Consider the following 26,544-nt stretch of genomic DNA (forward strand, 5'->3'; position numbering starts at 1 on the left):
TGTTTGCGACTCTGTACTTTTGGATATCGTGATACAACTACGGCAAGACGGAGCTTGTGCCGGTCAGCTTTTAAGCAAATAATCCCTGCCGTTGAATTTCAAATCTTGCTTCCACTGTACTATTCCACTCCGGGATAGCCAAAACCCCACTCTTCTCGGCAGTTTCCCGTGGGGAGATCTTCTTATCCGTGGTGACAGCGACTAGATGGCAGCGGCACTGCCCTGAAGTGACAGTTCCGCCACCAAGACCTCGGCCACTGCCTTCCAATCGCTCCACTAGCATCGCTGGATATGAAATCCTGAGGTTGGCAATGAGACGGATTCCGAGCTCCGGAGTGTCCTCGATCATCACGGACTCCTGCACGAGAGGAATTTGGGCCTCCGCCAATAGCAGCGCGCAGGGCCACCGCAGCGCGAAGAGGGGACCCCAGCTGGTCTCCATCTACGAATGATAGCCGCCAGTCGTCCTGCACACTCTGTCACATCACATCCCCGCCAACGCCCAATCGCCCATCACGCCGTCACATTTCGACCCTCGTCGTCGTCGGCTCGCTCCTGGCGATGTCTCGATGATCGGTTGGCTGGGTGGCCTGCCCGGTGAGGGGCGTCGAGCCTGCGCTAGCGTCCACGCAGCGCTTGTTTATCCTCTCCAGCGTTCATCTGTGAACAAACCAGAGCCACTGACCGGTCAGGTCTTGGTTGAGCTTGGATTCGATCGCACCACTCGCCCTTTTATCAATTCCATTTGTACCAGGGTATCCCGGGTCCTCGAGTTCGAGTTCGAGATGCCTGTCGGGCACTGACAGTGCGACTCGAGTTTCTCCGCACTTTAAGAAATCAGATTCTCGTCATTCTTATCTTGCTGCTGTTACTCTACGCTACGTTGTACTTCCTTTCTTTTTTTTCGGCTCTTCGCTCGCTTTTCTTCTCTATAGAGAGAACGAGGCTTCGACTTCGATGATAGAAAACCAGCCATCGCTTGCCAAGAGGCGTATAGTCATTCCCTTGCGATCCTGAATCTCGCTGTCCGCTGGCAGCGTCAAGATGGTTTCGCCGGGTTTCCGTCTGAGTTCCGCCTCAAGATGGGCGACCCTCCTCCTTTTCGCCCAGCTTTCTTCAGGATTGCGAACCACACCGGGTTCACCATGTGAGAGCAGTTGCAGCCCGTCCAACGATACACTGCCATCGGAGATCGTCTGTCTGGATAGTGAATATTCCACTACCGCTAAAGGGAGGAAGTTCAAGGATTGCGTCGGGTGTCAACTGGAGAGTACTTTCTTCGACGACGTCTCGAAACAATCGGATGTCGAATGGGGTCTCTGTGCGTTCTGCCTTTGAATAAGATCGAGACCTCTGTCGAACTAACAGCCGGCATCTAGACAATCTTCGATATGCCTTCTCCTCGTGCGTTTATGGTATTCCGGAGAAAGTTTCCAACATCTCGAATCCTTGTCCAGTCGCATGCGATCAAGTAGAAGGCCCAGCCACATACGACCTGGACAATCCCACGGGTGAAAACTTGGAGTCCTGGTGCAATACTGCCACGTTTGCTGACAATGAGATCACCAACTGTGAAGCGTGCTATAACCTGACGTCGGGTTCGTCCAGCCAAATGTACTTGGCAAACTGTACGTTCTCTCACTTACCATCTCCATCCCCAACGTACTTTCTCACAAAATTCCAGTCCTCGAATCCATTCGCTATAACTGTCACTTCCAAACCCCCACCGAAGTAGAATTCCCCATCACCCCGGATAGAATCTTTGCCGAGACATTGCTTCCCTCCTCAACCGCCGACCTAATCTCCTCTGGCACGTCAAAAGAGCATCTCGCCATAGTAATCGCCATGCCAATCCTCGGCTTCGTCATCTTCCTCTGCCTCCTCGCCCTCGGATGTTTCTTCTTCATCCGCTCCCGCCGCAAGAAGGTCCGCCGCCTCCGTCACCCAAATCACCTCCACGCGCGCTGGAACGACACAGGCATCAGCACCCCGCAATGGGCTACCGAATACCCCGCGCAGGCGCAGGGTGCGTACGGGCCCACGGTATACTCTCCACAGCCCCAATACGGCCCCGGGTACGGCTTCGGCTTCGTCGACAACGATGGGCGCAGTCACGACGTGGGATACTCGAAAGTCGTGGAGCCGGTGATTGCGTCGCCGTCCACGGCGTATTCGCCCGAGGAAAAGGTGCCGCAGACGCATCAAACATATTTCCCCCCGCCGCCGTCGATGTCGAATAATGGGAAAATGAAGCAGCCGGATTAATTACTCACGGCGCCTCTGCCCCTCAAAGCCATCGGAAGTTGACCCCACCATGCCCTATTCTTTGTCTTGTTTCAACCTGGAATCCTGTCCGCTGTCTGTTAGCGCTCGACTCGTCTGTTTTTCTGCGTATGCGACGCTGCCGTTGCGTGTCTTGATGTTGGTGTTGATGCATTCTCACATATCCCTGTGTCTGTGTCCCAGTCACGTCCCTGGCGTATAACTATGTCATGTCATGTTGTTGAACCGGTTGTTGAATAGATACCCCTCGAAGACTAATTAGTTAATACGCAATATCTCTTTCAAGTTGTTCATGCTGTGTGTTGCCAGAAAAGTAGGCAACAGGTAACGATGAAGTAAAGAAAAAGGAGGGAAGGTAAACATACTCGGTATGGGGTGACTCTTTATATATCCACCCGCCCAACGGCTACGCGCCCAACCGTTTCAGCCTACTGCATACCAAGCCAGTAGAGGATATTAATAGTATACCAAGACCTTCAGGAGAGTCGAACCAAGAAATATACGATCTAAATATATCACAGTGTGGAATGGACTGACCACTATCAAAGCCCAGTTCATTTATCACTTGTGAATTCGTGATGGACGGTGGTCGTACGGACTGTTTACTGGTGCGTGCGGAGTCGGTCCAGCCCGGAGATCTCGGCGGTGCGGGCTTGAGCTCCCGCAGCTGTTTTCACCTCTTCCTCTCCGACTCGCCTTTTCGCAACGCAACACACTCTCGTCATATCAGCGTTTAACCCATAAAGACATCCAGAACGCGAAAATCAAATATAGGAGAAAACTGGGAAAGGAAGAAAGAAAAAAATGACAACCCCATCCCCCGACCAAATCAAAACCCTCGAGCAATCCCGCCAGCGCCTCGTCCAACTCACCCACTCGCTGGGCTCCCTGATCACAAGTCTAAACCAGTCCGATCCATTACCCTCATGGTGCGTCCTCTCAAGCCAAGCCAGCCGAATCGCACCTTTTATTTCCCCCGCTTCCCTCTCGCCCACATACAAACTAACCAAGCTAATAACAACGCATATGAAACAGGCCCTCCCTCCAATCCCAAGCAAGCATCATCTCCTCAAATCTTCAAACCCTATCGACGCAACTCTCAGAGAACCACGAACTGCTGCGAAGTATATCCGCGTACCCGTCGCCTGACTTCCCGACCCGCACGCAAGGAAATATCCTCGAGCAACTGCTGCGCACGAAGCTTGATCCCAGGGTTGAGGATTGGGTTGCGCGGGGACGCAAGGCGGATATTGTTTCTCCACCCTTTACTCCCGGGACAGGTGTGGGTACGGTTGATGGCGGGAATGGGAACGGGGGTGGACTGAGCGAGGGGGATTTGGCGGCGTTGTGGGAGTGGGCGCCTGTTGAGGCGAATTCGGAGGCGAGGAAGAGGAATTGGGGAGGGAATTTTACGTTGGAGGAGAGGGAGCGCGGGGTGCAGGATGTTGCGGCGGAGTTGGGGTTGCGGAGGGTCTTGGAGGATGATGAGGAAAGTGAGGAGGAAGAGGATGAGATGGATTTTGGTGGGTTTGGGAAGCCGGAGGATGCTGGGGTTGATAATGCAGCTGCTGCGACTGGAGAACAGGCGCCTGTTTCGCCGTTGGTGCCGATGGAAGAGATTCTACGGTATATGACTACGGGTGTACTGCCAGCACTACGGTAGCGTGAGACGGGAATGAGACGGAATCCTAACAATTTATTCTTCAAACTCGTGTGATTGGATTAAACGTATATATATTTAACGTGGAACTCAGAAGACAAAAAGTCTCAGGCCACATCTAACCGCGTCGGCGGGTGGTGGGCGTCTTGTTGGACGGCTTCGGGGATGGAGAGGCTGCTGTTCTTCTGGTGGCTGGAGTCGCCTCGGGCTTGCGCTGAGCCTGCTTCGGTTTTGATTGCGCTGCCTGTTGCTTCTTGGTCTGCGCGGGGCTGTTCCAATAGTACAGCATCTGCGCGGCGAGGATGAGGTTCAGGGAGAAACCGGCAAGGAATCCGTACAGAATGAGCTTGTCGTCGACTTCCTGGAGGGTGGTAAAAATACGCGACAAAGAGCCGGCAAGGTAGTTGAAGACCTATTATCAATTAGCGCACATTTCTTATGTTTGGCCGAAATCCACAGTCATACCGCGAAAGCACTGAGCTGACCGGTTCCTCCTTCCTGCCAGATGGTCAAGATCTGGGGAACCTTGCTAGCCACGCCCAGAGCACCGGCGCCTGCCTGGAGGTACGACATGGACTGGGCGTCGACGATAGAAGTGTCACCCAATAAAGCGTAGATACTTGCGGCCACGACCGCAATGAACGCAGCTGCCGCAGCGGAACGGCCAGCATATGTCAGGACCAACACTCCCACAATCACATCTTGTGCCGCAATGAAGGCGGATTCGCCGTAGGTGCTGAACGGGAATTCGTTTCGCACTCCGTAGGAAAGAGTGATGAGCAAGCTGGCGGTCTCGAGGGCGTAGGACACAAAGGACACGCCGGAGGAGGATCCGGATCGGATCAGCTTCAGAATCTGGGGAACCTTGACGATCCCACTGGCGCCGACAATACCTATCCCGAGAGCCTTGGAGATGGCCAACGAGGTGCACTCGGGGTTCTGCGCGAGGTCAAGATTGACGAGGAGCGTGTTGTGGCAGCTTGGGCCGATCAGCGAAACAACCGCATCGTGGACAGGTTGCGGGACTGCCGAGACGACAGGGCGAAGGTACGGCTGGAGGGGATCGACGATGGTCTTTTGAATCGCGTCCATGATTGATGGCGACTGACGGGGCCAGGGCTGTAGCGAGAGAGGAGAAGGGAGGAGGTGCTGAGGTGAAGTCGTACGATGACCATGGAGCGGCCCTCAGTGGCTCCTGCCAAAAATCGTTGCGCTTTTGGTCTCTGCCACCGCGCCGAACATTTTCTCCCGACTCCCGGCTTTGGCTTCATGATCGCCAACGGCCCTTGACGCTTCATCCTGCTGTCCACCCGCAGGCTGCGTGCCCTTTACCGTCATGACCCTCCTCCGCTCGTCTCTGCGGAGGCTAGGAACGGTTCGGGATTCATCTCTCCTATGTTCAAGATGCGTTAATGGCAATCGCCGACTGCTCCCCGCAGTCAACAGACTCGCTCCGATCTCGCGATTACAATCCAGCATTGCCGGACAATCGCCCTCAGCAGCGGTTAATAAGACGTATTTCTCATCACATAAAGGCGAGAGTCACTTGACACCGCAGCCGGGACTGTTTACCTCACTTTCTCCGAACGATTCCCACAATCAGCGGAACCACGAAGAATCAATTCCTAGCACACCACCTACGGAGGCTCAACCGGAGCTGCCCCATCGTCGAAGAAAGCGATTAAAGGAATCTGCGGCACAGAATAATGGCGCTGAACCGGTCATTCCGCCAGATGCGTCTGCCCAATTGTCGAATTTCTCTTCAACACTCCCCCAGACCTCACTCCGCCGCAAGTTGGCCGCCTTTTTGGCTCTCACCAAACCCCGTCTCTCATTCTTGATCCTGCTATCGACGACTTCCGCTTATGGCATATACCCTATATCGTCATTGCTTGCACTCGACCCGTCCATTGCGCCCCTTCCTACTCTCTCGACCTCTACCCTGACATTTCTCTATTTGACGTCCGGGACGTTCCTGTCCTCCTGCAGCGCAAACACATTGAACATGGTTTTTGAGCCAAAGTACGATGCTCAGATGTCGCGAACGCGCAACAGGCCTTTAGTCCGCGGCCTCGTCTCCCGGCGTGCAGCCGTTCTTTTTGCCATTGCGACAGCCGCCGTAGGGCTGGGCTTGCTGTACGTGGGAACCAACCCCACAGTAACGGGGCTATCTGCAGCTAATATTGCGCTTTACGCATTTGTGTACACACCACTAAAGCGTATGCATGTGATTAATACCTGGGTGGGTGCTGTGGTGGGAGGTATTCCTCCGCTGATGGGTTGGATTGCGGCAGCAGGACAAGCAGCAACGACAGGGCATGACACATGGCGCGACATGCTCTTTGGCGAAAACAGCCTCGGGGGATGGCTCCTTGCGGGTATTCTGTTCGCCTGGCAGTTCCCTCACTTCAACGCTCTGTCCCATACTATTCGTGAGGAATACAAAGGGGCTGGATACAAGATGATGTGCTGGACGAATCCCGCTCGAAACGCCCGTGTTGCCCTGCGGTATTCAGTTCTCATGTTCCCACTTTCAATTGGTCTCTGGTGGATTGGTGTTGTGGGGCATGGTTTCTTAGTTAGCAGCACCGTTGCCAACGGCTGGTTGACGAAAGAGGCATATGGGTTCTGGAAGCACCAAGGCGCCAACGGTACCGCGCGGGGTCTTTTCTGGGCTAGTATCTGGCAGCTGCCAATACTTCTCGTTGGTGGCCTCGTGACGAAGAAGGGCCTCTGGGATGGTGTTTGGGGAAACCTCTTTGGTCAGCCGATCGAAGACGAAGATGACGACTATGTATACTATGAAGAGGTATCTTCTGGGAAAGCCATCGACCAGAACCCCAGTGGGTCGAGCCCCGTTGCCTAGACCCAGGCGCACGGCATGTTGTGGACCTCACTTCTCTTCTCATCCTGTATTAAACTGTTTTCGGCAAGGGATGGCGTTTTGCATGGTGGTATATGGACGAGTTCTCGTTGGTTGATTTGACTAGATGTACATATATATGTTGCCTCTGACACCGAATTTATGGTCTTTTGCAAAGCAGGTTCGTAGAAATATGCTTGCTATATCCACTTTCCTCGGAACACCACGCCTGCACAAGGGAGGCTCAAACGAATTACCCCCGACGGATTCGTGGATGGGGATGGTCATTCTCACGCAGTGGGTGTCGTGCTCTGTGCAACGGGATTCAACACGACGTTCAGACCAAGATCCCCTATTATTGCAAATGGCGCGAATCTGCAGGATGAATATGCGGGCCGCTTGGTGGCAAGGATCAACAGCCTGTCTCGTTCCCAGAGCCTCTGTATTAAATTTTCTGTATTGTTTAAAAGGCTGCTGATATATAAGAGAGCACAGAAGATGTTACATTTGCTTGCTAAACGGGATGTCAACAAGTAAACGCACGGCGTCGTGATAACTTTGACAGAGCTATATGGCCGTCTGTATGTGTTTTCCAAAGCTTCTCCTTACTGTATCAGTGCCGACTGCCGACACGGCCGGAGCAGAATGATCCTTTGATCAACCAGTCTAAAAGGCGAGTTGGACTGGCGACCCAGGTCGATCTGCGGGGGTTGGCATGCTGGCGTTTCTATATAACCAAGAAGATGGATTCATTAAGTTCTCCAGCCCAGTATCCCAGCCATGGCTCTTATATCAAATCCAAACTATGCCGACCGTCCTAGCCTATACATCCAGGATGTATGGGAACATTCAAGAATCATCATGCGCGGTCAGTCCGCCCTCAGCCTCAGCCTTGGGATGATGGAAACCATCTCACTAACCGCCGTGAATAGCTACGACGACCTATGGGAAGTCGAGCGCAAGCTATACCACATGTTCCTGAACTCCAACTTTGTGTCCAAATACCTGCCGTACCAGTCACTCGAGACCAAACGGCTTTGCCTCGACCTCCTCGAGAGCCCGGAGTCCTTCGTGGACCATGTCGGGCGCACGACGACCAGCATCTCAACAAGCATGACCTACGGCTTCCGTGTGGATTCCGCGTCTTCCCCTGCCCTCACACGGCTATTCGAGAACGCGCACGACTTCTTCAAACTGCTACACGGGAGCCAGTATCTCGACTGGTACCCTGTTCTCTAAGGCGTCGTGAACCTCCTTCCCACCGCCGTAAACCCGTTTGCCGCAAAGGCAGCCCAAGTATACCATGCGGAACGCAGCCAGTTCTATGATTTGTTTGAGAAAGCGAATAAAAGGCGTCAGGAACCGGGGCCCCTGCCAAGTACGTTCACAGGCTATCGATCCTATTAAGCTAATTATGAAAGGAATTTGTATCCGATATTGTGTGTGCACAGAAACCGTCGAAAGATCCGACCACAGCCCAGCTATTCCCGGACCATGCTGCGGCGTACATTGCGGGGAGCTCATTCGAGGCGGGCTCTGAGACGTCGCGGAATACATTGATTGGATTTGTCAAGACGGAGAGAAAGACATCTCGGTTGTGGTGAAGCGGTGTTGCTTGTTTTTACTCGTAGTATATTTAAATTCTCGTTCATGATGGTTTAAATTTATCTAATTAAAAGTATTGCAAATATGGGGATAATTCCAGATTAATTCGATGGTCACCACGCCGGTGTGGCAGTCCAGCAGTGAATCAGTGATCAACAAATTCGACTGATCAGCGATGGACCATGGATCTCCCCTTTATCTCCTTTAACTCGCACTATCGACTGGATCACCCACAACTCCGGATGGTCCGGAGAATTTGCTCGATCCGGATAGTGTCGATATGGCTTCAACGTCCATGACTCTGTTCTCTCACTGACAACCGCCTATAACGCCCTGCACGAATTACACGTGCCGTTATAAACCATCCCCCGCCAGCGACCAGGATTCTCGATACAACGCAGCGCGGGAAATAGATTGATCTGCCATGAAACCAAGACGTGCACGGTCTCCCTCTCGTTATTCTGCATGGAGGGTCTGTGCCTCCTGATTGGGCCATCCAAGCCATCCCCTGACTCGATTCCTCAGGACCGCGAGCCCTGCGTGCCGATCCGCGCTCTGTGAACCATTCACGGGGGCAAAAGGAGACAACGTGCCAAGACTGTTTTATCTGCCTGCTGCTGCGGTGTAACCTCGGGGTGGGTGCTCTGTTTTATCTGCTGTTTTGGTTATCTCGGGGGTTAAATAATAAATAGCTGTCTGTCTGTCACCTCTTCCACTGGTAGTGGTACACTGGTACACTGGTACATCCACATCCAGGCTATCCGTCCAACAACAAAATGTTCCAGGTCAAGGTATGATCGGGTCCCCTTTCTCTGTTTATGTTCTATATACTAACAGACAAAAGACTCTCCTCGCCCTCCTCGTCACCAGCTCGGTGGCCCTCGCCCTCCCCGCTGAGATCGAGGCCCGGCAGTCGTGCGCCTACACCTGCGGCAGCGTCTGCTACTCGTCCTCCGCCGTCTCCGCCGCCGTCAGCAAGGGCTCCGAGCTCGAGGCCTCCGGCGACGACGTCAACAACTACCCCCACGTCTACAACAACTACGAGGGCTTCGACTTCCCCGTCGACCCCACCTACTATGAGTTCCCGATCATGAGCTCCGGCAGTGTGTACAACGGCGGTTCGCCTGGCGCGGACCGTGTCGTCTTCAACGAGGATGGAGAACTTGCTGGCGTTATCACCCACACTGGCGCCAGTGGAAACAACTTTGTTTCTTGCTAGATTCGAATATATTGGGTAGACCACGAGTGTTGGAATGGATGTTGTTGGTGGCCTAGTGGAGACCGGGTACTTGTGCCGTGCCTGGTGTGTATATACTCCGTAGCAAATCAATCAACTCGCTGGACAACAGACACAGCCTGTCCTGATTCAAGCCTAGATGAGACCTGGGCACCCGTAGCCGTAGCAGCTTGACCCCGCATGACTTCTAGCTCAATCGCTGCGTCCCCATTTTGATCTTGATCTCCCTCGGCCCACCCCTCGCGTTCATCCTTGACCCTTCTTACAAACGCAATATCCAAAAGAAGCGCCACAGCACTAATTGCGACGCCGAAGTACAGCGCCGCGCGATACCCACGAATCGTATCCCCCGTCTTCGCAGCAATCTGCACCTCAACCGTCGACGCAAAGCCTAGACCCAGACTATTCCCGTACAAGTTCAGGGTGCCGATAATCGACCCGGCCACGCCCTGCTGGTTCCTGCGCACCGAATTACTGGCGATGATCTGCCCAGCGGCGTAGACGAGGTCCGGGCAGAACGCAAAGAGTATCACAGATGGGAAAACTTGGGCCCAGTAGGTCTGGTCCTGGCGGACTGTGGCCATGAGCACGGTGGAAACCATGATTGTTACAGTTCCGAGGGCGAGGATCCACTGCGCGGCTAGACGGGGGATCAGCCACGCGGCGAGGCAGGCGGCGCCGGTGCCGCAGATGACGAAGGGGGTCCAGCCGATGGCGAATTGGAGGGTTGACCAGTGCCAGACGTCTTGGAGCCAGAGAAGCTGGTACCAGAGGACGGTGCCGACGGCCATGTAATTGAGGAGGATGACGAGGACAAGGATTGCAAAGGAGGGTGCTTTGAAGATATCCGGGGGCATCATCGGGTGTGGGGTTTTATGTTCCCAGATTATGAAAAAAGTGAAAAGGATAAGGGACGTGATGAGGAGGCCGATCTCGTAGGGGGTTGACCAGCCTACGCTTGGTGCTTGGCTGGTCATGTTAACCGACTAAGTTTATGTATCAGAGTGGTAGACTTACTTCCAAACGAAGTTGAATAGGATCAAAGAGCTTGTTCCCAAGGCGGCACCTATCCAATCGATACTCTCATTTCGACTAGATGTCATTTCGGTTCGGCTGAGAAGCCAGAGAGGAACAAATACCACCGCCCCAAGACAGGCTCTGTCATTCTGTCAGTGGGAAACAAAGTGGTAGTCGACCTGGCACTTACACGAAGATGAAGAACCACCGCCAATGGGTATGTTCCATGAACGCCCCAAGGAAAAGCGCAGAGGCATACCCTCCCAGAGGAGCGGACGCTGCGAAGAATCCCAAACTCAGATTTCTAACACGCCCCGGCGGATTTGTAATAGTTATCATGGCCACTGCATTTGGCATGATACTAGCACCTCCGAGCCCGGCGAGAGCGCGCATCGTGACAAAAGCGAAAAAGTTACTGTGGCAGAACGCGCTGATGAAACTGCATACAACAAGCCAGGCGCCGCCGCCCAATAGCATCCTACGGTGTCCGTAGACGTCGCCGAGACGACCGCTCATCAGAACGAATGTTCCTTGTGTGAGCCTATTACTTTCTTAGCTTCGTGCTCTGGGTCTTGATACCGGTTTAGGCCATACCCGTAACTTGCCGCTATCCAGGTTGCATATGTTTGTTTGACGTGCATAGACTCGCTAAAGCTCCTGCCGCCAGCAACGCCCGCGAAGTTTACAATCATCTAGAGTAGTCAGTATTTCATCTTACACAGGAAGCTGGACTGGCCTACCTGAACGAGATTCGATATGACTATCAATGTAGTTACAGCCAACTGTCGAACTCGACTAGTCTCTGGCAACGGGGCCCGTTCAAAGACCTGCTGAGCTGGCTCCGGCTCCGGTTCTGCAGAAGGTGGGAGTGAGTCCTGTACATAATCCTGGGCATCATTCCTCATATCTACTTCTGCAGAATCACGCGGGGTGCCCTGGTTCGACGCGAATGGGTTTGTGGTAGCTGATGGCTCGGGCGCCTTCAGCTCCTCGGGGCTGAGGCCGTGATGTATTGTAGGAACCAATGCCATGATTTCTGGGGTCGAACTCAGAATTAAGGATGAGAAGTTGAGAAGATTTTATGAGATACCCCGCTGGAATAAGTACGTACATCAAGCCAAGTGACGGTGTGCTTACATATCAAAATGCTGAATCGCGGTTCATTGCGCAGTCACGGAAACAAGGCCGTCTTGACGTCTCCAACTTATCAGAACGTCATCTACCTACCTGGGCTGCTTTGGTCATCTTTCTTGTTTTATCGCTCCCACGAAGGTGATGCGACGCTGGAAACATATTTCCGAGTCTGGAACCTTCAGAACAGAGTCGACGGCGAGAGTGAATCATTCTCGAGTGACTCAGCTTGTCAACCAGAAATCCGAGACAGCATTTATCATCAATGCTTATCAAGGTTCTGTGATCTGGACGAAACCGTAGCAGAAGGATGAAGAAAACTCACTTCAGCTGGAGCGACATGAGAGTTGCGGCCTCAGGCAGCAACAACCACGGACCCAACACTTTTCTCTGTTGTCTCTTTCTCCCGACATGCTTCATGCCAAACACTTGTCAGCCTTATGACGCCTCCTTGCATGTAAAGATGCATTCAATCAGTTAACATGTGTTGTGTCAGATGCAGAGTAACGTCTCTTTGGCAAACATGGCTTGCGTGTCGGTTGAGCATGGAAAGGATCGCTGGAGCATACTACAGAGTATGAGCGTCGAAGTAAGGGGGCAGTGCAGCTTCATCGAACAGCATGCTAATGCTCATGGTTTTCTTGTCAAAAACTCAGGCGGCCAAAATACTTGCATGTCATTGCACTATTGCTCGTAAAACTGGAGAGGTCGAATGAAGATCTTCTCAGCAGACTCCCAAACAAAAAGTTCCTCAGCGCCATGAATCTGCTATCTTCAGCTCTCCGACGAATCAAGTCCACATCGATCGTCAAATGTGCTGAAGCACATCTAATGAGAATATTTTAGTTGCTCTTGGCAGGCGGCCCATAGCATGACGAGGACGTCGCGTCCACTCATCCTCCAGTGACCGTCACACGAAGGAACGGGTGGTCTGGGCGTCCAGCCACGATCGACATCCAAAATGGGCCTCTCGCGGAGCCCGCATGCATGAAAAAGCAATAGCGGTGCGCTCAGCTCGCAGGCTGTGGTCCTCTGCAGCCTCCACCTGTCACCGCGACTTTGACTTAAAGTTATAAGCTCGCTCCGCTCCTCTTTTCTCTGAAGAATCCCAAAGTGAGTCGGAAAACCTCAGCCTCAGCAGCTTCTGGTTGAACTACAATGCCGGAGCCAACCCATCACAGCCCGCTCCACGACCATCGACCTCCAACCGCATCAGGGCAGCCACGTAGGCTTGTCCTTTGCTTCGATGGAACCGGGAACCAGTACATGGGAACGGAGGAGGATACAAACATAGTCAAGATCTATGAAGCACTCGAGAGACATAAGCCCGGGCAGTACGCCTACTATCAACGTGAGCTGACACCTTACCGCATAGAACTACGGAGGCTGACACTGCTCGAAAACAGCTGGAATTGGAACTTTGACTTACGTTACTGGCTCATCGAAATCTTCCGGCGGCGTGAGCCTCTGGAGCAAATTCAAAGCGCGAATGAGCGCCCTCTTAGACCAGGGTATCGGCGCCTCTTTCTCAAAGCATCTTGTCGCGGGCTACAAGTTTATCATGCGATATTATTCCACAGGCGACCACATCTATATCTTCGGTTTCTCACGGGGCGCATACACGGCACGATTTCTCGCTGAAATGATCCACAACATCGGCCTTCTTTCTCGCGGAAACGAGGAAATGGTCCCCTTTGCCTGGTCCACGTTCAGCCGTTATCAGAGCTCACGAGGAAATGTTCCCCAATCTGAAGAAGATCGCGAGCTAGAGCGGTACATGAAGAAGTTCAAGACAACTTTCTGTCGGCCCGACGTTGGCGTTCATTTTCTCGGTCTCTTCGACTGTGTCAACAGTGTTGGCCAGTTTGAGATTCCCTTCTTCCGCAAATCATACCGGTACATTGCCAGCCCTGCAGCGACTCACATACGCCACGCTGTCTCAATCCATGAACGCAGGCTGAAATTCAAACCCGCATTATTTCACATTGCCGACAAGGACAAAGACTCTGTGGATCTGAAGGAAGTCTGGTTCGCTGGAAATCACAGCGATGTCGGTGGTGGTTATCCGCTACAACGGAACCAAAAGCACCTGCTGTCGGATATCACGCTGCACTGGATGATTCAGGAAGTGCTGAACTTACCGGGCTCGGAAAGCAAGCTCGAGTTTATGACGACAAACGTGGACGATATGACTAGAGCCGCAGGAAAGTCTCTTTGTCGTGACGAACAGCCAGGGACAGAGGGATACCATATACAGCAGCAAGTGAACAGACCGCATGATAAGCTGCGATTTGGTCACGGTGGAAGCGGCATCTCTGTTATGCTATGGTGGATTCTAGGTTCGTCTTTTCAACGCTACTTACTCCTGACCAGCTCTAATACGATACAGAGGTTCTTCCGTTCGCAACTCGCCTAGAGCTGGAGAAAGGGAAATGGATCCCGCGACGCTTCCCACCTAACTTTGGGGCTTCCAGAGACATTCCTTGTGGAGCGACAATCCATCCCAGTGTATGCGAGATGCTGGAGTCAGGCCTCCTGAAGGGTTTCCCCATTCCCAAGCCAGGAGGCGATAACCCAAACCTGCCACCTAATCTTCTCAATGATGAGCAACGACACATTCAACAGGGGGCTCCCAATGTATGTAGCTGTTCTTGATGCTACCTGGGGCGACAGTGTCTAACTATGTGGGCTTTCTGAAGACAGGAAGACTGTTTTGGTAGCCGTTGTGTCCGTGAATCGTGCTGGATCACTTGGTGTATAAAATTGGACATGACTAATACTTTTAAATATAATTCACTACTGCGTTCGTTCCTAGGATATTGAACATGCACAAGTAATAGTAAAAGCCGATTGGGCGTGGAGAAGGAAATCCGCTCGGTTACCCCCGGGCGCCCGTGACGTCTAGCCCCTCCGACGCCAACCGCTTCTCCGCACCCCCAAGGGACTCAACTCTGGGGAAATACAAAAGATCCCACTCCCATTTCCCCCCTCCCTCCCCTCTCCTCTCAATTAATCACAGAAATGACATCCCTAGTGCCATTATTACGTCGGGTACCGCCCATTGCGCGGCCGCTGTGCCGATCCACGCTCTCAAAGCGATGGAGTACTTCCATATCTCAGCGTCCGGGGTCGGATCGGTACGTTTGCACAATTCCCTACGCGGATTCTTGGGAAATTGGCAGAAAAGCAACTAACTGACTGGCGCGTATTGTTTAGGGTCCGATTCCCCGGTGCGGTCAATAGCAAATTCACAACGGAGATGGCGTTCATCAACCCACAGGATGGGTCGGGCATTCCTACATACCGAGTTATGGATTCCGATGGTGTGCTGGTGGATGCGGGAAGGAAGAAGTTGGATGTTTCGAATGAGGAGATATTGACGTGGTATAGGAACATGCTAACCGGTGGTTTACGTCCCTATCCTGTCGCAATTGCTACAATCCGTCGTTCGTCAGGCTAATCTGGGGTTGTCTATAGTGAGCATTATGGATGTGATCATGTTCGAGGCGCAAAGACAGGGTCGGCTGAGTTTCTACATGGTATGCCAAAGCCACATCTTTATATTCGATTTTCCCGAGAGATATTTACTGATATACTCCGGACAGGTCTCAGCAGGCGAAGAAGGAATCAGCGTGGGCTCCGCTGCAGCCCTAACCCCCGACGACGTGGTCTTCGCGCAGTACCGCGAAACAGGCGTCTTCCAACAACGAGGCTTCACGCTAAAGAACTTCATGAGCCAGCTCTTCGCAAATGCAAACGATAGCGGACGGGGGAGAAATATGCCCGTTCACTATGGATGTCAATACCCTCGCACGGTACGCCGCAACTTCCCATTTGACCCTCAACAATTAGCAATAGAGTCGATACTAACAGCCGGTAACAGCACACAATCTCCTCAACACTCGCAACCCAAATCCCACACGCCGCAGGTGCCGCCTATGCACTAAAACTCCAATCTTTGCAAAACCCCGACACGCCACCGCGCATCGTCACCTGCTACTTTGGCGAAGGAGCAGCCAGTGAAGGCGATTTTCACGCCGGTCTGAACATCGCCGCAACCCGCTCGTCCCCCGTCGTCTTTATCTGCCGTAATAACGGCTACGCCATTTCAACGCCAACACTAGAGCAGTACCGGGGCGATGGAATCGCCAGCCGAGGCATCGGGTATGGAATCGACACGATCCGTGTCGACGGTAATGACATTTTCGCCGTTTATGAGGCTATGCGCGATGCTCGCAAACTAGCCCTCTCAGACGGGGGAAAGCCAGTTCTTATTGAGGCGATGAGCTACCGTGTTTCACATCACAGTACGTCCGATGACAGTTTCGCGTACCGGGCGCGCATTGAAGTCGAGGACTGGAAGAGGCGCGATAACCCTATCATTAGACTGCGGAAGTGGCTTGAGAACGAGGGGTTGTGGAACGAGGACATGGAACAGGAGACGAGGGCGAGTATCCGGAAGGAAGTTTTGCAGGAGTTTGGAGCTGCGGAGAGGGAGAAGAAGCCGGCTATTCGGTATGCGTTTGAGGATGTTTATGATGAGCTTACAGATGAGGCGAAGGAGCAGATGGCAGAGTTGAAGAGAATCTTGGAGACTTATCCTGAGGAATATGATTTGAGGCAGTTTGAAGGCGGAATTAAGGGTCTGGAAAAAGAATAGGGGGGCGTGGTTTAGACTTTAATGCGGGATGTATTTACGCAGCGTGCTGATAGACTTACACCTGGCGGTCTGTCTGACTGTGCTCTGTTTAGGATTGGGGAGGACTACTGCTAGGACATTTCTAGACATATTATCAGAAATATCCCCAATTATCAGTTCAATCTTTGACAAGCAATTTTGGTTTCGGTTCTGGTGTAAGACTACCTAACGGCTTACGGTCCTGCCAGCATCAAAGAAGTTTAAGACAGACCTTTGGACCCTGGTAAAACACACCCCCATACGCTCAAGGTGTAGACTCGCCCTTTGGTGGATAGCCGTAGACATCAATACCGCGTTGGCCGTAGTGGAGTTGGCAGTGGTCTGTTAACTGGATAAATCTGAAGCAGGTGTCGATTGTCGAGGAGGGGGCTGGAGATCAAATATAAGACGGAAAAGGCGCTGGGTCTGGTCCTGGAAAGTATTGGCGGCGATGAATAGTGAAACGATAAGGCCTGCCATGATTAGGGCCATTGTGATGGGATGTATTACTGTTCGACCCCAAAACACCAGTGCTTATCTAGCCATCTTTCAATCTGCATTACTTATATGCAAACACGTATGGGCTGTTAGACTGGACCAGGACTGAGGGTAATGATAATACAGGCTACAGCATTCAGACAGGCCAACCTTAAAAAAAAAAAGGGGAAAGGAAAGAAATGAAGAATTACAGGGGTAATAGTATATGATTATCACCAGGCCTCCGTTAGACCATGAAATTGGGGTTAACTACAGCCAAAGAAACTCAAACATAGTGTACAATCAGAACCTCCCATATGCACGCTGGAAAACATCAAGTTAAGAAAAGTGATAGTACATAGCGAAGCACTCGACTCGACTAAGTAGCCAGTGCCTGCTGCGCGAGCTTCTTGTTCCTCTTCACCAATGCACCAAGCTTCTTATCAATAGCGTCGAGGTCCTTCCGCGACGTCTCAAGTTCTTTCTGCGACTTGACTGCAAACGAACGCAGCTCTTCATCCGTCATCCCAACGACATCGTCGAGGTCGGGCAAGTTACCCATGACAACACCCGCCGCACCAAGCATGTGCTTTGCTGTAGCGGCAGCAAAAGAGCGCACCGAGGTAGCTGTCGCGTTCATGAGCTCTGCGGTATTGTCAATAGCCCAATTGTGGGTTCGGGTACTGTCCGCCTCCATCGCGGAGAGAACATTCGGCGGGATGAAGGAAACAGGCCCTTCAGTTGGGGACTGGCCTGACGTAGGCGATGAAGCTGAGACTCCTGCGGATGTTTCGTCAACCCAACAGACGTTGAAATTCTCAGGTGTGGCAAATAGAGCGTCTAGACCGCCGCCGCGGTTTGTAGCATCGGGCTCGGTGATTGGAATAGCGGGGTATTCTTGGAAGGTATCAATATCCCAGGAGATGCTCTTTTCTAGGGCAAGATATCTTTCTTCCTCTTCGGGGGATAGATGGTGGAGGATGCACCCCCGGGGGCTGATAAGACATCTATTCTTAAGCGAGGTGGATTCTGTGCCCATCCGGACGGGTTCTCCGCGCAGCAACGCTTTACGGTGCTGCTCGGTTAGTTCGATGGGTTGCTTCAGATCATCGTAATCGTTTGAAACGCATTTCATATCGGAGCGTTGGCTGAGGTTAGAAGGATTGAAAAGCGGATGACTGTTGAGATCCAGGGTTCCCGACTTGTGAAGCTGTGATAGCAGCACCTGTAGAGGGGACGTGCGTTCAGAGAAAAGCTCCTTGAGCGAAGCACCGCTGGATTCTGCATCCTTCAGTAGTTGCTCAACAGTGTTCCTTGTTCGCCAAGCTTCGGGCTGTTTCTGTTCAGCAGGCGGCTTGACATCGGGAGTCGTGGGCTTAGGCTCCTTGGGGGCTACCTCAGCTGCCTTTGGCTTCTTAGCCGGCTCAGGCTTTTCGTTACCCTCGTTGCTGGCTGGTGGAGCAGGTTTGGTAGTACTGGTAGTATTCTCCGATGGAGAATTGTTCGACTCAGCTGGAGCCTTCTTGGTCTTCCGTTTCCTACCAACGATAGGGGCTTGTACCGGCTCTTCAGTCACCGAGGTAGTCTCCTGCTTCTTCGCCTCTGCCTCCTTGGCTTTCTGCTTCCGCTCCTTTTTCATTTGGCTTTTCGTGACAGCCCGTACCGGTGCAGAGCCAATTCGCGAGGATGCAGGGGGGGAGTTAGCGCGAGAAGCGGATGTGGAGGCATACAGGTCAGCCTCTGACCCAAGATCCCCAGGTGTGTCGGAACGGCTCTGAGACGAAACACTGGGCCGCCTGGAACGAGCTTTCCCTCCGATCGAAAGGGACGCAATGGACTGAGTTGCCGACATAGGTGGTGGAGTTTCTGCCTTTGGAGTATCGACAACACGAAGGACTCGAGGTTGGCGAGGCGCTGGGGACTCAGATACCCGCGAAGCCGCGGTTAACGGCGTATTGGGGCGTGAATTAACGGTGGACGCGGGGGCAGCATGAGCAGACGGGATGTGGTATGGTGGCTCCGCCTTTGAAGGCTGTTCTGGGCCCTGGGTGTTGAAGCTCAAATCCAGTTTTGTCGGCTTGGCCTTGATAGAAGAGAACGTGGAGGCCTTGATCTCGTTCAATTTTGGTCGAGTAGTTTTGTCCTCACCAGTGACTGGCTCTTCCTTGGGCTGGGAACGAACTCTTGCAGCTGCCTTTGCCACAGGGGACCCTAGAGATATTTCTGCCGCATTCTTAGGCCTTTTAGAGGATGATTCGCCTTCGGGAACCTCCTTCGATTTTACCCCCATTGCATCATCCTCGGACGTCCGAGAAACGGCGGCTACGGAAGGAGATGCAGGTTCCAATCCAGGAGGTGGACCAGAAACGGATGATCCCGGACTTGAGGGCTTGAAATGATCTTGGAACAAGGCTGACACAGTGTGCCCTTGTGGAAGGGGCAGGCCTGGTGGAAGACTTGGTGTACCGGAGCGACCTAAAGGCTGAGAGTCACTCATCAACTGCGATCGCATGAACGATCCGAAGCTATCAACCGAGTGCTTGTCCTTTGATGTCGCACCAAGAGGCGGAAATTCTTCGTCAACTAATAAAATTAAACGTCAGCACACGAGCAATAAGGATAAGAGTGGAAGACGACAGGTTTCGCGAAGGATTAAGAGGAGGGGTTGTCATCGAAAAGAAACAAGACAAAGGAAACCAGGACAAGTCATTCGAACACGAAACGAGACTATGCGAAATATTCCACGGATTCGAAATACGAAAGGACAGGCAGATAATTACAGGAGAGGCCGTGGTCGGTTTAATCTGATGGACACGAGACGCTGTCTATATGAACAATATGTGTGAGAAATTGGTTTCATATAGAACCCTGCTTCGGTTTATCAAAGCCGGGCCAGGGAGGTTAACGTACATTAAAACCATTATCAGACCGAACGGCCCCAAAGACGCTGACAGCTCAAACCAGTTCGAATGCGTAATGGGCAAACAAACGTGACAGCCACCGCAGGGACGATGGGCCGGAACGCCGTGTCCATAGATGCAATGAACTTGTCGTCACCATGGACCATAGAGGAGGTGAAAAACGAACAAGAGAAGAAAAACAAAACAATTCATAGCTGATCCATAAACAGAAACGCCAATGGCACGCCCCGCCCAAGTCTCTTGTTTTTTTGAGAGCCGTTGCTAAATGCTTCGTTGTAGTGCAAAAAAAAAAAAAAACGTCGAAAAAAAGATCGAAAATCGAATTAAATGCGGGCCATGAGGAGAACACATATTCCATACCCGTCTAGAAAGAGCTTGATATCATGTCGTAACAAAGAAAAGAATAGGAGACCAGAATTCTTGTGAAGGAAGAAAGAAGATGCAAATAGGAAAAAAAAGGGTAGTCATCATAAAACAGACATGAACAGAAGGAACAAATGGCGGTATTGTGATCCAATGAGGTGAAAAGGGTAATGTCAAATCACCAGCGGTTGAAACCGCTGCCATACATCATGGCGTACCCACCTTGACCCTGACTCCCATACAATCCTTGACCAGCATTCCCACCGACCTGGTGCATCCTCGCCTGCAGGATACTCGGGTCCGCAAGATCTACTACACCGCCTCCACCGGAGGAAGTGTTAGCATGTCTGTGCTTCTTCCCCTTCTTCCTCTGTTTCTGTGCCCCAGAGTCGGGAGTGTTCCCCGCCTGAGAGCCATAGACAGAGCTGAGAAGGCCATTGACAGGAGTCAGGGGAGGGGGAGTTTGGTGCTGATGGAGGAAAGGAAACATTAACTCACGCTTATTGTCTTGTCCCGGTAAACCACCTGCATTGGTGCCACTGCGGCTGCGCAGCAGCTCGCGCATTAATTCCGGGTTGGCTTCCTGCTTTCCACCCAATCCGAGACTCGCGTTGGATGTGAAGCCATGACCTTGAGCGAACATCCCGCCTCCACTAACAGGTGGGGTGCCTGCTGTCTTCAGACCTGGAGGTGGGCCCTGTACGCCACTGGTATAGTAGTTGCTTGCAAGAGTGTGCTGTGGGCTGGGTGCAGCGAGTGGATTAGGTGTACCCGACTGCATCAAGGACGTTGGTTGGTTCAGCATCCGGGAGTTCGCAAGATTCTTAGAGCTGGCGTCATTTGTGAAAGAGAACCGGGAGTTCTGACGACTTTGCGCCTGGAGTGCATTAAGCTGAGCAACCTGGCTCTGTAAAAGGCCTTGTCTGGTTTGCGCGACGTGGTCAAATGCCGTTGAGTTCATTCCAGACTGCAAGGGATCGACAAGGCCTGCCTGTTGATTGCCAGCTGACTTGAGTAGCATAAGTTGCTGTTGTTGCAATGGGGTCAGGCTGCGGTTGTTCAAATTGATGCCCTGGAACTGATGGCTCGAAGCAGAGACAGGAGACCCGACAGCCGAGCTTGCGGTTGTGCCTTGCTGGGATGGGGGTTGAATAGCACCGTGAGAATCGCGACCTGTACGGCCTCTCGGAGGATTGGCGTCGTCTGGTTCACCACCGAGTTGAAGACTTCCGCTCTCACGGCCCTCCTCTTCCACAGGGGCAGACTGTAGAAGCTCTTGTTCCCTTTTGACGCGTTCTTGTTCCGCTTTCTCTCGCATCGCACGACGCTTAACGCCACCGTATGGATCAATGAACGAGGGGTGGTTATCGATGAGAGCAAGCTCGTCTGGTGGCAGACCAGCCGCCGAGAAGACGAATTTGAAGCAGGGAGAGTTGACAGCCTTTACCAAACTATCTAGCAAAGGAGCTTCTTGGTCTGCTGGCGGTTGAGATGGAGGAGGTTGAGGTATTGAGGATGGCGCGTTCGACGGTGACGGGGTCTGCTGGCGCTCTTGTTGTTGACTTTGTGGCGGCTTCTCATTGCGCTTGGTATCCTCCGAAGATGTCGCAACCGTGGCAACAGCAGGTCGCGGGCTTTGCGATGCTTGGCTACCTGTGAGGCTGGCCCGCCTGGTCCGGTTGATCGCCGAGTCCTTGTTTGCCCAGCTAGCCGAGGATGGAAGAGCAGGCCCGTCGAGAGAACGATTGCTCGCAGCATCATCTTTGCTGGGTTGACGTCGTAATGTTTGGGAGATCGGTTGTGCGGAGGATCGTGCAACGTATGGCGGGGTAGCAGAGCTGGGGCCGGGGACACCGTTTGTGCGTTGACTCGACAAGGTATTCATTGAGGACAAATCTTGGCGGCTGTAGCTGTCGCTGTCTTCGCCAGTCTCATGTAAGAAAGTGCAGTTCCTGTTGTGACATTGCTCATTGCGCAAGAATGACGAGCAGTACTTTGTGGTTCCATATTGTGCCCTGTTCTCGTCAGCATACTAAAACCGTTATCAAAAGCCTGCAAAAAATTTACCTTAGAACCCGATCCCCATTTGGCGAGCCATCCACCGCGCTGATGCAAGTCGCAGCATCTGCCTTCCGAGCATAGGTAACGTAGACGCCAATGCCCTGGTTTGGGTTGCCACCAGGCTTTGCCTTGCTGACGACAATCTTTTCGATATCCCCATACTGGCCAAAATAATCCCTCCCGCGCAGAGTCTGAAGGAGTTGGCTTTCGTCGCGTATTGTAGGGTTAAGACCGATCACGTAAACGAGATTCTTCTGTACAACACGAACACCCGCAAGATTCTTTCGGCTAGAGGCTTCGATTTCTCGCCTTTCAGTTTCTTTCTTTTTCGCGGCAGCTGCTTTGCGGTGTTTAAGTGCGAGGTCCGCTTTGAACCTAAAGTGGAACAAGATATATTAGCGCCAAGAACAGGAAAACGCCGGACCATGGTTTGCAAGGAACGTACTCATCCGCATCAGGCACCTTATATTGAATGGTGCTGTCATCGTAAGGTCGCCGGCAATTTGGGCATCGCCCTTCTTCGCTGTGCGTCTTTATATTGTTGTAACAGAATTGACATATCTAAATTCCCATGTTAGGTGTAACCCGGACGCCACACGTACGCGAGGATTGTCGCGATGAAATCAGGTGAACAGCGAGATGCGACATACCTGATACCCGCACGGACATGGTTTGAAGTTTTTATCCGACAAGTCGAATTCTTCGATACAAAGGGGGCTAGAGGAGACCATGAGTGTTAGTTGATTGGAAAAAAGGAGTTTAACTCTTGAAATGTCACGCCAGACGTACCAAAACTCATCGTCATCGTCAATGACGGAGTCAATCTGTTGGCGACTTGACATGATTCTGAGAATCTGTGATTGTGTCACAAAAGTGAAGAAGAGAAAGTAGTTGTAGCTTGTCGGTAAGGTCAAAAGCCCATCTACCTAACCAGCGGAAGGGGCAGAAATGACAGGTACCGAGGCGAACGACGAGGTAGGAAGTCGATCAAAAGGAGAACGTGGAGGAAAGGTCGGAGGAGAGAAATGGAGCGTTGAGGTAGATCGGCGTAAAGGACGAAAGACACGAACGGGGAGCAGAAATGCGTGGAGGCAAAGAGAGAATCAAAGTTGAAGCTTTGATGTGTTGGGTTGGGTTTGCATGTGTTTGCGTGGTTTGCATTTCACCTTAGTCAGTTACCACGTGATACTCTAAATCACGTGTCGTTCCGCAAAAGCTCCCTTTGGATGATGAACAACGTCCATCCTCCCGCGTTTCGATCAGCCCTCCAATTGCCTAACCCCTCGTGCTGCAGTTGTTGCAATAACAATGGCCGCTTCTCGCTCTTTTATGCGGCTGGGCACCGGCCGTTCTTTGGGGTCGGCCGCCCGGTCATCCCGCAATTGCCGTGCCTTCTCGTCAACCCCTCTGCAGCAGGTAGCAAAGGCGACTACAGCTGGCACGGACACTCCAAACATGCGTCAGGCAGAGCGCCCTCGTATGTCAATGACCCGTTCCAGCGTGGAACTTTATTATTTCTGCGTGAGTGGTTTCAATTCGCTGACTATTTTCGTGCAGCCCCGGGCCCTCTTCGCGCTCCCGTCGTAAACCAGGCCGACAAGTACCAGGACAAGGCCGATAGCCTGCACAACTACGGCCAGTACGTCATGTCCTGCCTGCCCAAGCATATCCAGCAGTTCTCCGTGTGGAAGGACGAGCTTTGCGTCTACGTTCCTCCGTCCGGCGTCATCCCGGTTATGAGCTTTCTCAAATACCATACCTCGGCTGAATTCACCACCATCTCCGATATCACCGCCGTCGACTACCCAACCCGTGACCAGCGTTTCGAGGTCGTCTACAACCTTCTTAGCGTCCGTTACAACTCCCGCATCCGAGTCAAGACCTACGCCGATGAGGCCAGCCCCGTGCCCAGTTTGACCGGTCTGTTTGAAGGCGCCCTGTGGTACGAGCGTGAGGTCTACGACATGTTCGGTGTGTTCTTCACTGGACATCCGGATCTGCGTCGTATTATGACCGATTATGGTTTCGATGGCCACCCGCTGCGCAAGGACTTCCCCTTGACTGGATACACTGAGCTCCGATACGACGAGGAGAAGAAGCGCATCGTCATTGAGCCTCTCGAACTTACCCAAGCATTCCGAAACTTCGAGGGAGGTACTACGGCTTGGGAGCCCGTTGGGCCTGGCAATGACAGGACGCCTGAGTCGGTATGTACTCTAACCACAATAAGTTCTGGAAATACTGTTACTGACTGTAGCCCGTAGTTCAAATTGGCCACTCCCAAGCCTGAGCCATCAAAGGAGGAAGAAAAGAAATAGAATCCTTGTGTACCCGTATTTTCTCGTTTGCTTCCCTAGTTCTGTATGTACATACCGCTGTGTCTACGTTAGATGGTATTTTATGGTGTTCTTATGGACAAACGTATTCACTACATTTCTTAAACACCTTCACGTAGATTGTAGCGTAGACGACTGCTTTTCTGTTGTAATCCAGACGGAGCAGCCTGATATCATTTATCTCTTACCCCGTCGTTGTGTCAAATTCCCGCCCATAAAAAGTATCAAAATCTCTTGGCACGCCAAACCAGAAAAAAAAACCTCCGCCAACTTTCGACCACCACCACAACCAACAGTACTCTCGGCCTTCTCTCTTGTCTTCAGCGAGCAATAACAAACGGAGAGAATAAATACACATACCCATATATCTCAAACTGCAAACATGCCTAAACGCAAACTCTCCGACTTCACGGACAACGCCCCGTCGCAAGACCAACACCAGAACCAGAACCTCAAGCTCCAAACAACCCGACTAAAGCAAAAATTCGATTTCGGTGTTACCGCACTCTCGCGCGCACTCAAGGCGGCCCGGGGATTTGAAAGACAGAAACTTGGTCGACGGCAGAAGACAGCCAAGGCGCCGGCGGAGAATGCGAAGCCCAATGCGAACCCGGAGGAGACGGCGAAGAGAATTGAAAGGGAGATTGCGATTTTGAAGGTATAAATCTTCTTCATGTACTCCATCTTACTTGATAAACTGAACTAACTTGTACCTCTTTTGCTACAATAGACCCTAGACCCAACAGCCACAGCAGAGAAATACCTCTTCAAGCAACTCGCCAAAACGAAACGGATAGCCGAAGCGCCTATTTTCTACCGGTTTAAACAGTCAAAGAAACTCGCGGTTGAGGGGCCAAAGAGTGCAGAGGAGGCCAATGTTACCGCCAGACTATTCAAGTCGAATCCAGTAAAGAATGTGCTTCCGGAGATTATGGATGGGTTGAGAGGCTTGTTTGGGCTGGAGGAGGCACAAGGGAAGACGAAAGGGAAGGACGGTGGCTCCGGGAAGGCAACGAAGGACGATGGTGCTGCATCCAGGAAGAGTGGGAGTGTCGAGCGGCGGGCAGCATTAGATGTTTCTGGGTCCGAGTCCGAGTCTGAATCCGGAGATGCGGTACGGGATGTGGAAATGGAGGATGCAGGGAGTGACGAGGGGGACTACTCGCGGTTTGATGCACGGCTGGCGTCAGACTCGGAAGATAACGATGATGACGATGTGGCCTCGGACGACGACCAACTCCGCGCAAGATCAGGAGCACAACTCGGCCGTTCCGACATGTCTGTTTCTCTATCACCCTCACCTTCTCGCTCGCCCTCGCCATCTCAATCCCCACCACAGAAGAAACCCAAGTCCCAAACAAAAGCGCCAGCAACCAGCACAACCTTCCTCCCCTCCCTAATGATGGGCGGGTACTGGTCCGGCTCTGAATCCGAACCAGAAGAAGTCGAAGAGGCGCCGAAGCGGAAGAACCGAATGGGCCAGCAGGCGCGACGGGCTCTCTGGGAGAAGAAGTATGGCGCCTCAGCAAACCACGTCAAAGAGCAGCAGAAGGGCAGCAAGAAGGGCAGAGACAGCGGCTGGGATCTTCGCAAGGGTGCTACTGGAGATGGTGATAATGGGAGACGAAAGTTCGGCACAGGATCTAATGCGACGGCCGTGGTTGGTGAGAAGAAGTTTGGGCAGAGTGGTGCCGGCAAGGAAACCCAGGGCAGACCGAGTAATAAGAAGCCTGACGATAATAAACCATTGCATCCTTCTTGGGAGGCAGCTAGGAAGGCAAAGGAACAGAAGTCTACTGCTTCGTTCCAGGGGAAGAAGCTCGTTTTTGATTGATAGTGATATCCATTTGATAATAATAAAGTTAAATGTGACAATCAAATATTCCATTATTTGAAGTAAACGGGAGCGTAT

General features: G+C 52.3%; 14 protein-coding genes across 14 annotated transcripts; 8 read left to right on the plus strand and 6 right to left on the minus strand.

Annotated features, from left to right (window-relative positions):
* Positions 1-70: 70 nt before the first annotated feature.
* On the minus strand, positions 71-442 carry ASPSYDRAFT_26109 (uncharacterized protein; the record flags this gene model as incomplete). The annotated part of the gene is made up of 1 exon (XM_040844248.1): positions 71-442. The coding sequence occupies one exon, from the start codon at positions 440-442 to the stop codon at positions 71-73; it is 372 nt and encodes a 123-aa protein (XP_040707888.1).
* Positions 443-897: 455 nt separating this feature from the next.
* ASPSYDRAFT_74793 (uncharacterized protein) lies at positions 898-2,530 on the plus strand. Its single transcript, XM_040850781.1, has 3 exons — positions 898-1,321; positions 1,380-1,628; positions 1,685-2,530. The coding sequence occupies exons 1-3, from the start codon at positions 1,045-1,047 to the stop codon at positions 2,263-2,265; spliced, it is 1,107 nt and encodes a 368-aa protein (XP_040707889.1). The 5' UTR covers positions 898-1,044; the 3' UTR covers positions 2,266-2,530.
* Positions 2,531-2,760: 230 nt separating this feature from the next.
* Positions 2,761-4,336, plus strand: med8 (RNA polymerase II mediator complex subunit MED8). Its single transcript, XM_040845774.1, has 2 exons — positions 2,761-3,212; positions 3,319-4,336. Exons 1-2 carry the CDS (start codon positions 3,088-3,090, stop codon positions 3,944-3,946), a joined length of 753 nt encoding a protein of 250 aa, XP_040707890.1. The 5' UTR covers positions 2,761-3,087; the 3' UTR covers positions 3,947-4,336.
* On the minus strand, positions 4,062-5,035 carry ASPSYDRAFT_84114 (putative monosaccharide-P-dolichol utilization protein; the record flags this gene model as incomplete). The annotated part of the gene is made up of 2 exons (XM_040851305.1): positions 4,062-4,355; positions 4,409-5,035. 2 exons carry the CDS (start codon positions 5,033-5,035, stop codon positions 4,062-4,064), a joined length of 921 nt encoding a protein of 306 aa, XP_040707891.1.
* Positions 5,036-5,152: 117 nt separating this feature from the next.
* On the plus strand, positions 5,153-6,869 carry cox10 (protoheme IX farnesyltransferase). The gene has a single exon (XM_040844566.1). The coding sequence runs from the start codon at positions 5,280-5,282 to the stop codon at positions 6,807-6,809; it is 1,530 nt and encodes a 509-aa protein (XP_040707892.1). The 5' UTR covers positions 5,153-5,279; the 3' UTR covers positions 6,810-6,869.
* A 518-nt stretch (positions 6,870-7,387) lies between these two features.
* ASPSYDRAFT_38768 (uncharacterized protein) lies at positions 7,388-8,422 on the plus strand. Its single transcript, XM_040845775.1, has one exon. It carries the CDS (start codon positions 7,587-7,589, stop codon positions 8,043-8,045), a length of 459 nt encoding a protein of 152 aa, XP_040707893.1. The 5' UTR covers positions 7,388-7,586; the 3' UTR covers positions 8,046-8,422.
* Positions 8,423-9,066: 644 nt separating this feature from the next.
* Positions 9,067-9,997, plus strand: ASPSYDRAFT_38772 (extracellular guanyl-specific ribonuclease RntA). Its single transcript, XM_040845776.1, has 2 exons — positions 9,067-9,202; positions 9,256-9,997. Exons 1-2 carry the CDS (start codon positions 9,188-9,190, stop codon positions 9,628-9,630), a joined length of 390 nt encoding a protein of 129 aa, XP_040707894.1. The 5' UTR covers positions 9,067-9,187; the 3' UTR covers positions 9,631-9,997.
* Positions 9,684-11,994, minus strand: ASPSYDRAFT_288265 (uncharacterized protein). The gene is made up of 5 exons (XM_040844568.1): positions 11,406-11,994; positions 11,260-11,357; positions 10,856-11,206; positions 10,666-10,806; positions 9,684-10,617 (listed from the first exon to the last, which is right to left on the minus strand). The coding sequence occupies exons 1-5, from the start codon at positions 11,694-11,696 to the stop codon at positions 9,738-9,740; spliced, it is 1,761 nt and encodes a 586-aa protein (XP_040707895.1). The 5' UTR covers positions 11,697-11,994; the 3' UTR covers positions 9,684-9,737.
* Positions 11,995-12,954: 960 nt separating this feature from the next.
* On the plus strand, positions 12,955-14,451 carry ASPSYDRAFT_53669 (T6SS phospholipase effector Tle1-like catalytic domain-containing protein; the record flags this gene model as incomplete). The annotated part of the gene is made up of 3 exons (XM_040848725.1): positions 12,955-13,147; positions 13,203-14,135; positions 14,288-14,451. 3 exons carry the CDS (start codon positions 12,955-12,957, stop codon positions 14,449-14,451), a joined length of 1,290 nt encoding a protein of 429 aa, XP_040707896.1.
* A 604-nt stretch (positions 14,452-15,055) lies between these two features.
* Positions 15,056-16,456, plus strand: ASPSYDRAFT_53670 (thiamine pyrophosphate-dependent dehydrogenase E1 component subunit alpha; the record flags this gene model as incomplete). The annotated part of the gene is made up of 4 exons (XM_040848726.1): positions 15,056-15,200; positions 15,274-15,335; positions 15,402-15,611; positions 15,680-16,456. 4 exons carry the CDS (start codon positions 15,056-15,058, stop codon positions 16,454-16,456), a joined length of 1,194 nt encoding a protein of 397 aa, XP_040707897.1.
* Positions 16,457-17,330: 874 nt separating this feature from the next.
* Positions 17,331-19,541, minus strand: ASPSYDRAFT_140858 (uncharacterized protein; the record flags this gene model as incomplete). Its single annotated transcript, XM_040841084.1, has 1 exon — positions 17,331-19,541. A coding segment is annotated over one exon (2,211 nt), but the record flags the coding sequence as incomplete, so codon positions are not given.
* Positions 19,542-19,642: 101 nt separating this feature from the next.
* On the minus strand, positions 19,643-20,321 carry ASPSYDRAFT_288980 (uncharacterized protein). Its single transcript, XM_040844574.1, has 2 exons — positions 19,862-20,321; positions 19,643-19,776 (listed from the first exon to the last, which is right to left on the minus strand). Exon 1 carries the CDS (start codon positions 20,228-20,230, stop codon positions 19,907-19,909), a length of 324 nt encoding a protein of 107 aa, XP_040707899.1. The 5' UTR covers positions 20,231-20,321; the 3' UTR covers positions 19,643-19,776; positions 19,862-19,906.
* ASPSYDRAFT_38779 (CCR4-NOT core ubiquitin-protein ligase subunit MOT2) lies at positions 20,245-23,390 on the minus strand. The gene is made up of 5 exons (XM_040845777.1): positions 23,086-23,390; positions 22,947-23,013; positions 22,742-22,857; positions 22,303-22,671; positions 20,245-22,250 (listed from the first exon to the last, which is right to left on the minus strand). Exons 1-5 carry the CDS (start codon positions 23,136-23,138, stop codon positions 20,414-20,416), a joined length of 2,442 nt encoding a protein of 813 aa, XP_040707900.1. The 5' UTR covers positions 23,139-23,390; the 3' UTR covers positions 20,245-20,413.
* A 214-nt stretch (positions 23,391-23,604) lies between these two features.
* ASPSYDRAFT_53672 (uncharacterized protein) lies at positions 23,605-26,466 on the plus strand (the record flags this gene model as incomplete). The annotated part of the gene is made up of 4 exons (XM_040848727.1): positions 23,605-23,773; positions 23,854-24,503; positions 24,976-25,290; positions 25,363-26,466. The coding sequence occupies 4 exons, from the start codon at positions 23,605-23,607 to the stop codon at positions 26,464-26,466; spliced, it is 2,238 nt and encodes a 745-aa protein (XP_040707901.1).
* Between the last annotated feature and the right edge of the window lie 78 nt (positions 26,467-26,544).

The sequence above is a fragment of the Aspergillus sydowii genome (genome assembly GCF_001890705.1).
Source record: "Aspergillus sydowii CBS 593.65 unplaced genomic scaffold ASPSYscaffold_1, whole genome shotgun sequence".
NCBI classification, from domain to species: domain Eukaryota; kingdom Fungi; phylum Ascomycota; class Eurotiomycetes; order Eurotiales; family Aspergillaceae; genus Aspergillus; species Aspergillus sydowii.

Coding starts and splice junctions, on each gene's coding strand:
- ASPSYDRAFT_74793 (XM_040850781.1), top strand. CDS start 1,045: ATGGTTTCGCCGGGTTTCCGTCTGAGTTCCGCCTCAAGATGGGCGACC. Junction 1,322..1,379: donor GGATGTCGAATGGGGTCTCT/GTGCGTTCTGCC, acceptor GCCGGCATCTAG/ACAATCTTCGATATGCCTTC. Junction 1,629..1,684: donor CCAAATGTACTTGGCAAACT/GTACGTTCTCTC, acceptor ACAAAATTCCAG/TCCTCGAATCCATTCGCTAT.
- med8 (XM_040845774.1), top strand. CDS start 3,088: ATGACAACCCCATCCCCCGACCAAATCAAAACCCTCGAGCAATCCCGC. Junction 3,213..3,318: donor TCCGATCCATTACCCTCATG/GTGCGTCCTCTC, acceptor CATATGAAACAG/GCCCTCCCTCCAATCCCAAG.
- ASPSYDRAFT_288265 (XM_040844568.1), bottom strand. CDS start 11,696: ATGGCATTGGTTCCTACAATACATCACGGCCTCAGCCCCGAGGAGCTG. Junction 11,207..11,259: donor TGGATAGCGGCAAGTTACGG/GTATGGCCTAAA, acceptor AGAAAGTAATAG/GCTCACACAAGGAACATTCG. Junction 10,618..10,665: donor CTATTCAACTTCGTTTGGAA/GTAAGTCTACCA, acceptor TAACATGACCAG/CCAAGCACCAAGCGTAGGCT.
- ASPSYDRAFT_38768 (XM_040845775.1), top strand. CDS start 7,587: ATGGCTCTTATATCAAATCCAAACTATGCCGACCGTCCTAGCCTATAC.
- cox10 (XM_040844566.1), top strand. CDS start 5,280: ATGACCCTCCTCCGCTCGTCTCTGCGGAGGCTAGGAACGGTTCGGGAT.
- ASPSYDRAFT_38779 (XM_040845777.1), bottom strand. CDS start 23,138: ATGTCAAGTCGCCAACAGATTGACTCCGTCATTGACGATGACGATGAG. Junction 22,858..22,946: donor CATGTCCGTGCGGGTATCAG/GTATGTCGCATC, acceptor ATGGGAATTTAG/ATATGTCAATTCTGTTACAA. Junction 22,672..22,741: donor AAGGTGCCTGATGCGGATGA/GTACGTTCCTTG, acceptor GTTCCACTTTAG/GTTCAAAGCGGACCTCGCAC.
- ASPSYDRAFT_288980 (XM_040844574.1), bottom strand. CDS start 20,230: ATGGAATATGTGTTCTCCTCATGGCCCGCATTTAATTCGATTTTCGAT.